Below are 14,919 nucleotides of genomic sequence, written 5' to 3'. Positions count from 1 at the left end.
CGAACTTTCTGCAGAGCTTCTATTTCTTTGGGAAATGCACCGCTTTGTACCAATTTCAGAATGGTCTTCTCCGCTCTGTCTAATTCTTCTACTCTTAAGGGCTTGCGTTTCACGTTTGCTGTACGTCTCACTTTGTCAGCTCCATCCTTGGGAAGCAATGCCCTCTCATCGGAGTTAGGTTTTAGACGGAGTATCCAGGCAATGGATTTTTTCATACGGTGCCACTCGGAAAAGCGTGTGAGCCTCTTCAAAAGGTCTGCGTTCTCTTCAACGTCCATGCTGTTCACAAGAACCTTCTTAACCTCAGGATCATTGTAGGAAACGTCGTCCAAGTCACCAGGAAGTTGAGGCCATTCGCTCTCGGGTAGCCATAGGAAATTTGGACCTGTAATCCAACGATGCTGTTTGGATAACTCATGGTCTTTCAAACCACGTGACGAGTCATCAGCCGGATTAATGTCGGTCCCAACGTACCTCCACTGGTTAGGATTTGTTGCATTTCTTATTGTTTGCATGCGATTTGCCACAAACACGTGGAAACGCTTCTTGTCATTTCGGATGTACTTCAAAACAGTGTTACTGTCTGTCCAATAAGTCTTACTCTCAGCAGGTTCATCTAACTCTCTAGCAATCATCTCTCCCACTCTAACTGAAACTGTGGCTGCCATAAGCTCGAGGCGTGGAATCGTCATGGTCTTAACGGGAGCTATGTGGGCTTTCCCCATAAGGAATGCACAATGGATGTCTCCTTTCTCATTCTCGATTCTGAGGTATGTCACTTGACCGTAACCCGTTGAGCTAGCATCAGAGAAGTTGTGGATTGTCTGGAGACGACTGTACCAAAGTTTGCAGGTTTGAGACATCACTCCATAGAGAAACGTTCCAGGGCAGGCAACTGGCTTCTCCAATTCTCCCAACGTACACGGTACTCTTCGCCAATGTCTTCATCCCAGCTTAACTTGGTGCGACACAGATCCTGCAGTATTGACTTTCCGACCAACAGAAAGGGTGCTGCTATTCCCAGAGGGTCGTAAACGGAAGATATCGTAGACAATATTCCTCTTCGGGTTAGCGGCTGGTCTTTGAGGACGATTCTGAAACCAAACGTATCCGACTCGATCGCCCACTGTATGCCAAGAGCCCTCTCAAACAGAAGTTCACCACTGCCTGGCTCTAATGTTCTCATGTATTGGGCACGAGCTTCGTCTGGGACACTTTCTAGTACGGGTCTACTGTTGCTGACGAACTTGGCCAGATTGAAACCTCCATGTGCACAGGCATGACGAACGCCACGTATTCTTTGGATAGCGGACTCCTCTGTATCTTCTGGGCAAAGGCAGTCGTCAACATAGAAATTCTTCCTCAACACGTTAGCGGTTTCTGGACCAACGGCCTCCTCGGCGTCATCAGCTGCTTTTCGTAGCGCAAAGTTTGAACAACTCGGCGAGGAAACCGCACCAAATAAATGGACGTTCATCTAATACTCCTCAAGATTCTGCGTTAAATCTCCATCAGGCCACCATAAGAAGCGCAAGAAGTCTTGCTGGCCTTCTGGTACCCGGACTTGATGGAACATGGCATCAATATCGCTCATGAAGGGGACCGGTCCTTGGCGGAATCTTGTCAGAACACCCATGAGTCAATTCGTCAGGTCAGGCCCCTACAACAATTGGTCGTTTAGCGATGTTCCTCCGAACCTGGCACTACAGTCGAATACGACCCTGATCTTGTTGGGCTTCTTAGCGTGGTAGACGCCATGGTGGGGTATGTACCAAAGTTGGCCTGTCTTAGCAAATAGACGATCTGACAGCACCTTCCTAGCAAATCCCTTGGCAATAATACTGTTCATGAAATTGACATAGTCCTTGTAAAATGTCTCATTATTGATAAACTTCTTTCTTAACCAGTGTGCTCTTTGAAGGACCTGCTCCTTGTTCTCAGGAAAGTGTACATCGTCACGGCGGAATGGAAGGGGAATGACTATCTTCTGTATGCCGAATACCCTGGGTAACTATCTTGAGAAACTTCTTGTCTTCTTGTGAGTGTCCTTGTTCCTTATCATCAGTTTGCTTGCTGAAGTCTAGCTCGAACATCTTGTTCAGCACTTGTGGAGTAACGATTTCTCTGACTTTGTTCTCTACCATGAAGTGGTGATCGAGGTGTTTACCAGAACAGACTTCCATTGCAGCAACTCCATGGCAATTTACAGAAGGATGCTCTTCATAGCACATGTATAAGGGCCCAACTATTGCCCATCCAGCAAACGTTTTAATTGCAAATGGACCACCATCTTCGCTTGCTAATACATCCATTGGCTCGAGAGCTTTCAGACAATTAGAGCCAATCAGAAGACCGATCTTGGCATTCGGTAACTGTGGTGGCAGATCTGCTTCTATGCCTTTAAGATGTTTCCATCGATGAGCAAGTTCAGGCGTAGGGATGTTATCGCAGGTAGAAAGGTCCTTTTTGGTGAAGATCTTCGGTAATTGCACGGTATTGTCACCCTTTAAATCTGAAACGACCAATCCGTTCAAAACCTTGGCATCGTGTAACTTGGTGCCGTTGACGGTCTTCACCATCAGCTGTGTATCGGTGCCCTTTACACCCAAACTGGATGCGATATCTTCTAGAACAAAGGAACCGGTGCTGCAAGCATCAAGCATGGCGTAAGTGAGGACTTCACTTTCTGCAGATCTCAACCTGACAGGAACGATGGGTACAGCGGAGACGAATTTCTCAGTGCCAGTGGCATTACAGGTTGCTTGGGCCATTTCAGTGTGAGCATTCACAACATGATCCTTACGCTGCGGAGGTAGGGGGATCTGCTGCTTGGAGGCTACTTGATTGATGCGGAAGTTGTCATCATGAAGTCCCGTGGGATGACGACATGAACACTTCTTACAAGTTCTCCTCTGGGCGCACCCGTTAGATCTGTGGCCAGGATCGTAACATGCGAAACAGAGCTCTTTTTCTTTGAGGAACTCCTTCCTATCTGGTAAAGATCTCTTCAAGTAGGCTTGGCAATCGTCTAAGTCATGCCCCTTGTTGCAAAGCTTACAAATGATGGTAGGGTTACATGAAGCAATCGTTTGGTCAGCGGTTACGTCTGTTGCGTGATTGGAGACGTGATGCGGGGCGCGAGCACGGTCCTCGAAAGTTTTAGGCTTCCCAGAACCTTTGCCTTTGTTGGAGCGATCAGGGCGATCCGATGAGCCATCCAAACGACGGAGGGCTTCTCGCGAAAAGACTGGATCTGTTGCAATCCCTGCTTCGGTGTTTACGAAGGTCACGAAATCATCAAACGTAGGGATCGTTCCTCTAGCAAGTCTACTTTTATTGGCTTCTCGCCTCCGTCGGTCTTGGAACGGAAAAGGAAGCTTTGACACCATGCTTTGTAAGTTGTGTGGGTGGTTGAGGATGGATAGAAAAGTTAGGGTCGACATCGCGCTCCGGCACTGACCAAGAAAGATGGAAAGTCGGTCTAATGCCAGTTCATCTCCTGACCGTATGTGAGGCCACTCGTTAATCTTCTTAATGTACGTGTTCGATATCTTGTAAGGATCCCCGCCCTTCTCCTTTAGGAGTTTCTTAGCTTCTATGTAGCCGCTGTTTCTATCCAAGTGAAGACATCCTTTGATGAGCTCCTTCGGTTCTCCTTGCAAGTATTGCTCCAAGTATTGCAAACGAACGTCGTTAGCGCTCACTCTAGCTTCCACTTGGGATTCAAAGCTTCTAGTAAATGTGGAATATTCCAAAGGATCGCCAGTAAATTTAGTCAGCGTGAGTGACGGAAGTAAACTCTGTTGTTGTTGTTCCGCCAACAGTTCAGTTAATCTGTTTTGTTTCTGAAGAACGTCACGAAACTGCGTATTTGGCTGCGTGTCGGCGACGAGAAACTCAGGTGCGAGAGGGTTTAACTTCGTAGGATGTCACGTCGGCTTAGGAGGTGTTTGTGTGATAGGAGCGTCATCATGGAAACCCGCAGTAAAGTTCACGTTCGTTACAGTGTTCAACGTTGCGCTTGGAACGGTGTAAATACTGGACACAGGCAGAAAAGACGGCCCAGAGAGAGAAATTCCTGGCACACGAGAGGCTTCTGAAGGCATTTCCGGCTGGTGGCTTAAATCTTCCTTGACGCCATTCTCAATTTCTGCGAACACACGTTCACGAACTTGAGCGACTGCTAATTGTTCTTCTAAACGTAACCTCTCGGCCCTTTTCTCTAGCTCTTGCCTTTGTTCCAACATAGTCACTTTTGCCATTAACTCGGCCGCTTTCGCCTTTTCCTTCGCTCTGCTGGAGATGATTGTTGCGATGTTGCGTGAGAGCAATACGATGCTCCCGTACGTCTTGAACTGGCTTGAGATCTAACCTCCAAATTCTGCTTGAGGACCTCTTTCGCAGACGAAATCCAGCGAACGGTTTTTTCAATAAAATCATTTATTTGTTTACTCTTTTCGGCATACCAATCGTTAGCTACGGTTAGCTGGTCATCTTCACCCTCGAGGTCGTCCAACAATACAGTGACGCATCTCATTAATTCTTCCACGGTAATAAGAAATTCAGACAGATTCCTTTCCACGACGTGCACGTTTTCTTCGGTACTCGCCGAAGAAACAATTTCTTTAATTTGCCGTTGGATTCTTTTATCGACAGTTTGACAGTCTGTCCATCGGAGATGAGCGATATAGGTCTTTCCTTTCTCGGTGCGCTGCCTTTGCCTTGTTACACTGGTTGCGAGGGCCGCGCCTGCAGATTCTAAACTGTCGCTTTCCAAACCAATTTGTTCCTGTTGGCTTCCAGTGCTTTCGATTGGATCCATAAACATTTCAACGAATATTGTAGTCAACATCCAACACGCTACTTGGCCTTTAACCGTTAAGACGAAATGTACAATTTAACGAGTGCGAACAGAAGCGATGAAAAGGGAGCGGTTGCTACAAACAAAATAAATTACAAGTTATAGACGAATACAATAAAAGAAACAGAAATAACGAGCCGAAGGTAGACGATACTTACAAACGTTGTATGACTAGGAAGCTGAGGTACACATAAAAAAAAGGAAAACGGCAGGGTGGTAAACAAGACGAGAAGACGGTAGCGTCGCGAAGAAAATGCACAAATAAACTAGAAAGACGCATACAAAAGGGAACTGAAACAAAGCAAAATTATGCGAAAAAACCTAACAGAACATCGATAACATGAAAGCGAGATAAACGAAAAGAATGCGATGATCATGAAAGAATGCACGCACAAACGGAAAAAATAACAATTAAATGTGGCTCCAACAGTGCAGTATACGCTAGGCCTCAGAAGCTTTGTGTAAAACCAAGGTTAAGTAAAGGCAGAGGCATATAACCCCAGACAGGTTTATATACTGGTATGCTTCTGGCAAAAAAAAATTATATTTTTATTATAAGAATTTTATCTGTTTCTTTCCCTGTTACATATAACCACTGGATAGGGATTTAATGGGTGGATGAGTGATTGAGGTTACTAAGATTATCAGTTGAGTAAGGCATGGCGAAAGTTTGGTCACCAGGTTTTAACGTGAAAATCGTGTTGTTGTCACGGGCAACTGGCTCCGTTTCCAGCAGCATCTTGTCGCCCTTTGACGTCACTGGCAGTAAAGCGCATAAAGTTACAGGCGATGTGACAGGCGACGCACATCCATTGATATTGTTACCAGTGGAAATGAGGTAAGTTGCACGTGACAACACTGCAATTTTAAGGCCAAAAGTTTGTCACTAAACTTCCATCATGCCTTACTCAACTGATAATTGTAGCATCCATTCTTTGACCAATTAGGCCCAGATTTGCAATGTTTTGAGAGTTAACATAGTTGAAAAAAGTGCTGTAGACATTTTTGAATAATTATATAAATTAGAGCTTTTACAAATAAACATAAGTAAAAGAAATTCAAAAGATGTGGAAATAATTGAGGTTTGACTATATGGCTTTGTGATTTAAAAGACAGTTAATGTTTTATTTAAACTTAAACTCTCCCTGATATATTGTATTTCTTTTGTACGTTATTTCCTTTTAGGGGATTGCTCATAACCCTTCTGAGAGTGCAAAGAAGTAGGTTCTTATCAGTGATTGCATTCCAAAAACGTGTTTTAGTCCATGATTCTGATTGACTAATTTATAATGCAGCTCTTATTTATCAAAATTAATGAATGAAATTTTCATTGTTCTTATACTTTATTATAAAAAATTCAACAATCTCATTGTATAAATAGCAAAAATCAAATCACTAATTAGGTCGTAAATCACAGTAAATTAACTTAAGTTACATGTGGGAGGTGTGCCTTTTAATCAATGTAGACCTATCTATTTCTGTTTTGATATCAATTAATGCACATTTTAATAGCATTAAATATGAGGTATGAATAACTCTAGAAGTTACCTTAACACGTATCTTTGGGTGAAGGGAGGGGCTATAGATCAAGACAGGAAGCCTAACTGCAATTACGTTCACTGACAGAAGGTCTAAAACAGATAGGGGCTTATTAGAGAGAGGAGCTTATGTTCAGTGATAAATTTTATAATTTTTATTGTATGATCGTATATTTATTTGGCTGGTGTTTGCTTACCTGTACCTCAGTGGCATGACCAACCAATATGACAGACCATGGAGCACACAGCCACACACTCAGCGAGAGATGGCTCAGTTCAAAACAAGACAAGAGCAGGTACATGTTCTGATTAGTACAGTATGTGCTTTAGTTCAAAATGAAAGCCAGTTGTAAGTATAAAACATTATTTTATGGATGTAAAATGAACTTTCCTGGTAACTTAACAAGGAAAATTATAATAAAATTATTTTCTGATTGTAGTAACACTACCTCTAAATAGAAAAAAATGTTAATTCATGATCCCATCAAAGTTTGGCAGCTTGTACTTGCTCAAGATAATATCCATACTCTTCCTACAGGTACATAAGGTTATTTTGGCTTCAAACCCTCCACCTCCCACATCTCAGAGAATTCCAGTTTATCCCAATATTGCAAGGCTGGAAATGATGGCTGGTCATCAGACAATGTCTGGCCTGATTGGGGATTTGACTGATCAGTTTTTAATCTTGCCATTCATGTTAACTGGTCTCATGTGATCATAGAGACAAAGTTTCAGTGCGATTGGTTCAATCTGCATGCACCTCGCTGTATGTTTGAGGACATTTGACCTGCAATCTGATTGACTGAAGTATTGTATAATAAAATATAATTATAGTTCTCACACACTGAATGCCATTTGTCTGCCATACAAGGCAAGAGCACTTTATTAACATACAATAAACCTGGAAACAGCATCTACAAGGACTAATGGATGCAAAAAATGCGACATCAAACCCTGAGCTTGTAGGCAAAAAACAGAATATCAACAATACCTAGAATGTATCAGACGAGCGCAGACTGGCAAAGGGCTGGGTGGGCAGGAAAAGCTGTTGCTTGTATGGCAAGAAACAGAAAACTGAGTCACAAGACCTAGTGTGATGTGATATCCTGACTCTGGCCCAACCCCCGCTTCAGTGTGTGAGAACCTCATTTCTCACCTCTTTCGCAAGCTCAGTTGCCGAGAAATCCATATCAAGCTCTTGTTTGTTTTGAGTGTTCTTTTGATTTGGCAACAACTTTGAAAAGTCCATTGATCGTGGTACTATAGTACTTAAAATTAATAATTTTTATGAATTACAGTCAGTATGTTTACTCAGCTCAAAAATAAGATGTGACCTCTTGTCTCTAAAGGAAAATCTCTTGAGACAAGATATTTCTTGCCTTGAGAGATAGGAATCTCTCATCTTGGGAGTACATATTTTGGAATAAATCACAGTAGAAAGAAACCAATTAATCTTTGTTGTTAAAAATAAATTGCAGTTTTGTTTGTTACATCTTAGGAAATTTTGCATTCAGAAAAGAAGAAGGACCTGATTGTAGAGACAGTTCTTGTGGATCAACTGTCGAGGTACGTTATACAATGCTGTTTCGTGCATAACCTATTGTCATTGTCATTGTCATTGTCATTGTCATTGTCATTGTCATTGTCATTATCATTATGAATAGTGAGGTGGCTTAGGGTGACTTTAAGGCTAGATGTTTACAGAGTGGAAGAAAGCGTGAAATTTGGCACAAAGAATCTTGTTGGCCAGGTGTAAGAAACAAATTTACCCTGGGTGCCACCTGTGCCAATGATCTGGGGGGAGAAAGCAGAGATTTCAATTCTCGACAATCTTCATCGGCATGAAAACGGTGCTGATGAATAAAATCGTGGTTTTCAACAGTTTTGATCACCAAATTAAACCAAAATAAATCAACATCAATGAGGATTGTATATAGAGAGGGAACCAATAAAACTGAAACTCGCTGAAATCACGCTGAAATGACAAAAGACAAAAGTAACATGTGTTTTTGTTCAATTTCTTTTCCACTTTTCGAGCTGTTACATACAATAGTTACATTCCCATACAAACTCTTATATTAATGCTGTTACGCAGTGTTATATAGTAATGTTCACAGCTCCCAAGGAGCTTGGGATGCCTTTGTCAGTACAGTCTCAATCTCAATAATCCTCATTTTGTTACATTTAGGGCAGCTGTTTCTGATCCAGAAAAAAACAACAGCATTATTCCTCCTGATGTGGGACCCAAACAACGAAAGCAAATGGAATTTTATAACACAAGGTACATGCTACTGCTGTAATTAGTCTAAATCTAGAAGGGATCAAGTTATGGCATTGGGGGAAAGAACTAGCCTGGGGAGGGGGTACTCCCAGAAAAGTTGAGTAGGGGTGTGTAGCCCACTTCCCAAAACCCTTACCCTATTTATGACCAAAATCTGCGATTTTTGCTCCCCTACATGTATTTATGACCTGACCAGAAATTCTTTGTGGCTGGCACAGTTGCCCTAAACATAAGTTATGAAGGGCTTTTGTTGACAGTCTTATCAATAATGATGAAAAAGTAGCTTCTTCTAAGAAACATACCCAATTCAAGACTAGAGTGCTAAACCCATACCCAATTTAAGACCGATATGGCCAAAATTGATACCCTATTTATGACCAAAACAGCTGAAAAACCCTACCCTTTTGGGCCGCACATACCTTTAATATAGCCCATATAAGGGAGTACCCCCACCCCCCCCCCCCACCCCCGGCAGAACTACTGTAGCTAACTAGTAAAACTTTCCAAAAAATACCTAACATGACTGTGTCATAACACTGACTGCAGTCTTTAGGAATTATGCTGACTTCAGCTGCAAGCAGTGAACTTTCTAGAAATCTCTCAATGCATTTCACAGGAGTCCTTCCAAAGGTCCAAACACAGAAAATGCCCTGTCCAAGAGAGTGCGATTTGGAGCCAGAATTGTGACAAAGAATGGCCGTGATGCTCATAGAGAATTAAATGGGTTCTTCTTTTCAGCAGACAACACACTCACACTCTATGAATTTCACCAGTTTGGCACAAGGTTGGTATTGACATTTACATTTGACATGTAATCAGGAAGATAAATGTGACTCAAGTTGTCAACTTCGGAATAATTATAGGCTAGTAAAGATCTTTTATATACTTTACTGAATGACGCAGCTTAAAAGAAGGTATTCCCTATTTTGTCTTTATTTTTGAAAATTTTTCTTGTGGTGACCACAGGCCTGGGATAAATTTTTGTCTGAATTGTTCAGTAGTCACTAAGCTAGTAACTTGGTAATTAAAGTCTAATAATTATATACCGGTAGATTTAGCCAGGCCTTAAAGCGGAGCTCCTGATTGCAATAACTGACAATAAGGGAAAAAGAGAATTATTTTTTCTTGGATCAGAAACTCAATAAATGATCAATTGTGAGCATGTAATTGTTCAGCGTGGGGTTTTGCTATTTTTTCCAATTAAATTTTAACAATCTCTACCTAACAAGCCTAACCAAGATTGTAGAAATTACATACGCAATATATCAGGGACTTTCCAAGAGATAATTGTACAAGAAACATGTCAGAGGAGAAGTCAACAGTGCACCAGGGGTTAATTTGCACCAAAATTTTGCCTTTGCGAGTACTCCTTCCTTCTCCCCCAGAGAAATAACGTGACTCGAGCCTGCAATCCAATTGGTAAACCAGTAACTGGGCAGCGGTTAACTTTACAAAAACACGCAACCTCAATGAGCTCTAAACCTGAGCCCACGATATAGTCACATGATACTGGTCAGCAGATAGCTTGTTGTGACAGCTGTCAATTAACAATAGCATGGACGTCCAAAATCAAAGATATAGCTATGGCAATGGTGCTACTCTCTTAGTTTTCAACGTATTGGCATCCAGACGGATGTACGTATGGACAGTCACATGACAACCCAAATTTTTCAGATCGTTGGGTTACCAAATTTTCTAAGGTATGGGGCTCTGCTTGCGCACCTTCAGCACACAGGAGCTCCACTACTATTATTATTGATAATATTCAATCCATATTTGTCACACAGGTAAGCTTAATCAGAGTATCATCTACTTGTATTTACTGGACTACTTACCAAATAAGATGCACAGGCACTGCCGAATTAAGGAGGCTACAGTTTTAAGGACAGGATTTTTTAAGGGTTTGAGCTAACCTTATAATTTAGTTGTGCCATTGAGCCCTCAAAAAATAGCATTCCAGTCGTGCAGCCAAAATAAAAATTAATATCATGCGGTGTCATCAGATGACAGTAAGTTGGGAACTAAACATTCTATCTAGTTACCCTAAAATGCATAAAACCCACAGTTCTAACAGAATGATACCAGCCTATGTACATACATTGTGGACTGAAACATGTCATTTTGCTAATCAACCATGGCTCCTACAAATCAAGATGCCCCACTCTCCACAGAAATTGTCTTGAAGTAACTCTGACTGGGTCTTGTGTACTCACAGGTCATCAGCTCTTCCTTTCATTCAGCGAGGCTGTTATAGCCATGTGCAAGGAAAGAAAAAAGGACAGCCGTACACTCTGTTGGATATCTGTGTGGTAGGTTCATCATCATCATCATCTTTTATTTGCTTAAAAGTAGTATTCCTTAATTACAATAACTTACACAGGGTGAGGAGACCCAGAAAAATCACCAGTCTTTGGCCACCTTAATTGCAAATATTTGGTTTAATTACAGCAAAAAATGCAAAATTATACAGACTAAAAAAGAATATAATAAAGGTTACATTAAATTAGTATCAACTGGTTGTGAACCCATGTATGTGGAAAAATTTATGAGTACCTATAATTTTAATGTTTGATGACTGCAACTTAAACATCATTTATCAGGATTTGGGTCACAAAAAAAGAGTTACAAGTTATCAGTGGCATTACAAAAGGATGGTCCATTTAAAAAAACAATGTACTTTATTTTAAGTGGTACTTATTTCAACCTTATTTTAACTATTTTTATTAGAAGTCGTTAAAGTTGAACTTCATGCATGGCATAAAATCAATTTGTTACAGTCTACAGTCTAATTTAGTAGCATCGTTTTTTACTTTGTTGCAATTTCAGGGAAGTAATTTATCTTTTGCGACAGCTCCCCAAACATCTCTTCCCCAAAGTGTTAGGAGCCGCCCTGTTGTAGTGTTTAGAGTTTCAGAAGTTGATGAGCAAGCTAGAGAGACACAACTGTAAGTGAGAGCAAGTTATGGGAAAATTAGTTCAGAAGACGTGGGAAACACTTGACAGTTTTTGATCAATTGAAGCCCCTCAGAACAAGGACAAGAGCCAACTCGAGCAAGATAATAATATTATCAAGAAGATATGCATGGTGATTGGCTTAAAATTGTGTTTCTGTAACTCGATAGAAACACAAAATTGGCATGGCTCGAGCAAAGAGAATTTAAATTTTGATGATCAAAGTAAACAAGGTGTTTTTTTGTTTTTTTTTGACGTGAGATCAAGAGTCATATAGGGCTTTTTTCCATGCACCCCTTCAATTTTACTTGCCCTGGGCAAATGTTAGCTTACTTTAATTTTTGATTTAGTTGGCGGATGACTTGCCTGGGCCCTTGCCCATTGGGCTGCAAGTGAGAATGAAAAGTTACTTGCCCGGTTGGAAAATCTACTTGTTCCGGATGACTGGACAGCACTTTTTTTGAGCCCTGTACAAGGCCCTACCAAGTTAATGGATTGACTCACAGACGGCCCAAGCTCTCAATGTTATCCTTTTTTTTCCTTTTTATGCGAACGTTCAGGCTAACGTGACATATGGCATGTACTATTACATAATGACCGAATTTGACCACACGAAACATGACTCTCGCCTTGCAGCATATGGAGGTGTTGTGTTACAATGGTTTGAATTTACCGGGGGTAGTCAGCGACGATTTGTCAACATGCAAAACAAAATGCTCCCCGGGTACCCTCGTGATCTATTTGACAAACCCACCAAGATGCGCATTGTTACCATCGACCAATCAATACCCGGGGAGAATTTGGTTTGTGTGTTGACAAATCGTCACTGACTACCCCCGGTCGGGCTAATTATAGTTACCCAACTTACTATGCGAACCGCAAAAGTGTCCTAACTTTTGTGACACGGCTGTTTTCGAATTTGCGAGTGAAGCAATCTCGAAATAAATGTTTCGTAGCGAAGGCGTTGTGGACGGAATCGCGTAGCAAGTGAACTGACATGGAACTTCAACATCTCTTCTTCGATTCTACGGAGGAATTGAGCCGGCAGGGTTATTTTCAGTGGATTTATTCGTCTGGAGTGGCAGGCACTCCGGAAATCAGTGTCCGGCCTTGTCTTTCTTTTAGTAGTAGAAACCCACAGAACGATAACTTGCCGAAATCGCGTTAGATCGGCCCGAGGAGCTGGCAAACAACAAAGAATACAACACAGCAACAGGGTAAGTAGATTTTATTCACAAAATATAAGAATAATTGGCTTTTCAAGCAAAGCCATTGCATTCCCATACAAACCTTTATAAATTCAAACCGTTGTAACACAATACCTCCATATGCTGCAAGGCGAAAGTCATGTTTCGCGTGGTCAAATTCGGTCGTTATGTAATAGTACATGCCATATGTCACGTTAGCCTGAACGTTGGCACAAAAAGGGGAAAAAAAAGGATAACATTGAGAGCTTGGGCCGTGTGTGATTGACTAAGCTTAAGTGTTAAGAAATAGAGATCATTTTTCATGTTTCTGTTGAGCTATAAATTATAAAGAAACACAGCAGGAAGTTTATTAGGGAGAAGGAGAGATTCTATGGGAGAACTTAACCACAGTGTGTTTTCAAGTTCTCCCAAACTTTGACAAGACATATACACAAAAAATGTTTTCAATTTCTCCTAGAAAACAGTAAAATAAAATAGGGAAAATCACTTCCTTAGATCCATATCAAAATGTAAATTCTCTCTGGGCTCATCATCATTACGTCAACAGCTCATGCTAACTCTGGATTTCTATTGAGTTGTAGAAGTATGGCCTTTAGTGCATGCTTTCTTACGAAGTGTCTTCTAAAAAGAAATTGACAATGAGGTGAAAAATATTAAATATTTTGCTTTTTTTGTAGTAACAGTCTTGTCCAGATAGTTAGATTATTGTCTCTGTGGCCAGGCCCGGAAAGTCTTGTAAGAAATTCGATTTCTTTTTCTCCTGACAAGTTTGAGTAAGAACATTGTTTAAGGCTCTTCATGTTGATTTTAATGGCTGATCAAACAAAAGAAAGTAGACTAGTGTTAATACATGTATTGACTGCAATTAAATCTTGAAAGATGTTGTTAATTAAACAAGATCTAAATGTAGCACTGACCACAGGTTTGAAAGCTGCCATTCTCTAGATGACAAACGTTTGGTAATGGAAACACTGGATAATCCACTCTCAGAGGCAGAATTACAGGAACAGCAACTGTTGGAAAATGTACAAAGTAGGTACAAAAATCAATCAATGACAGAGATGATACACATGTCAGAACATTTTAATTAAAGCTATAACACGTGTTTATTGCTTGTGATTGTTGGGGTATTTAAAGCATTACTCGCTAGGAACTGCAACATTAACAGTGATTAATCTAATTGTGTTTTAAAGTCAGTCTAGTGTAAAATACAGTCATACAGTGAAGACATGTATGTAAAAAAAAAGCCTGTTATTGAGTATAATCCTTTGAATCAAGACTAAGCGACTTACATGTAAATTTAACATCCTTACTGAATTTGTTGTACCTGATTTAAGGTGTGGTCAAGAAACAACTTCAAAGGAGGGCTGTGAAGACAATGATGGGTCTTGGTCAACACTTTAGAAAGATGGACAGTTCAGGGGATGGACTGCTAGATAGAAATGAACTCCAAAAAGCTCTGGAGGCTTATCACGTCAGAATACCTGATGAGGTGAGTAAAATATTCCTTAATTTGGTCCATGTAACTTGTCTTGGTAGTTGTTGTTGTTGTTAGTGCTGTCATGTGACAGTTGTTCACAAGCCAGATATTGAGTTAAAAATGAAGAAAGCTTTCACTCAGCTTTCTTGAACCTGGAACCACAGTATACATGTACATGTATATGCATGGAATTTGCTTTAAATTATGGTAACTTAGAATGTTTTGTAGCAAGTCAATGAAGTAAGCACCTTTATGTGCAACAGAGTGCATTTTTAGAGAGGAAGTGAGGTGAGGGTTATGAAGGCAACCAGACAAAAAGTAGTATCCGTCTAAGTAAACCTAAGATGGTCATTATTTTTTCCTTAGGTATTTAGCCATTTGTGGAATGTTTTGGATGTAAACAGAGATGGATTCCTAGACTACGGAGAGTTTTCAAGGGGTTTTATTGGTGAAATGAATGAATTAAGGAAATCATCAGTCCGAAAAGTAAGTAATGATAGAAAGATGTAAATAACTTACAGGCGGCTTTCAACTCACATGCCTAAAATGAAAGAAAAATTCGTGTCCCAAGTAGGATTTGAACCCACTTCTCCCCAGAT

The 14,919-nt window shown here is 40.7% G+C and overlaps 2 protein-coding genes across 2 annotated transcripts in view; one reads left to right on the top strand and one right to left on the bottom strand.

The window, feature by feature from the left end:
• LOC145479631 (calcyphosin-2-like) overlaps positions 1 to 14,919 on the top strand; it is a 35,225-nt gene that overhangs the window by 13,732 nt on the left and 6,574 nt on the right. The window contains exons 10-19 of the mRNA XM_081458042.1: positions 6,047 to 6,081; positions 6,608 to 6,695; positions 7,898 to 7,965; positions 8,588 to 8,680; positions 9,297 to 9,464; positions 10,896 to 10,989; positions 11,507 to 11,625; positions 13,763 to 13,872; positions 14,178 to 14,332; positions 14,687 to 14,806. Of these exons, the coding sequence (XP_081314168.1) occupies positions 6,047 to 6,081; positions 6,608 to 6,695; positions 7,898 to 7,965; positions 8,588 to 8,680; positions 9,297 to 9,464; positions 10,896 to 10,989; positions 11,507 to 11,625; positions 13,763 to 13,872; positions 14,178 to 14,332; positions 14,687 to 14,806 (1,050 nt within the window). The remainder of the gene's footprint in view (positions 1 to 6,046; positions 6,082 to 6,607; positions 6,696 to 7,897; positions 7,966 to 8,587; positions 8,681 to 9,296; positions 9,465 to 10,895; positions 10,990 to 11,506; positions 11,626 to 13,762; positions 13,873 to 14,177; positions 14,333 to 14,686; positions 14,807 to 14,919) is intronic.
• Positions 1,953 to 5,848, bottom strand: LOC145479632 (uncharacterized). Its single transcript, XM_081458043.1, has one exon. The coding sequence runs from the start codon at positions 3,441 to 3,443 to the stop codon at positions 1,956 to 1,958; it is 1,488 nt and encodes a 495-aa protein (XP_081314169.1). The 5' UTR covers positions 3,444 to 5,848; the 3' UTR covers positions 1,953 to 1,955.

The sequence above is a fragment of the Orbicella franksi genome, chromosome 2 (assembly GCF_964199315.1).
Source record: "Orbicella franksi chromosome 2, jaOrbFran1.1, whole genome shotgun sequence".
In the NCBI taxonomy this organism is placed as follows: Eukaryota; Metazoa; Cnidaria; class Anthozoa; order Scleractinia; family Merulinidae; genus Orbicella; species Orbicella franksi.
This window is presented reverse-complemented; position numbering and strand designations above follow the sequence as displayed.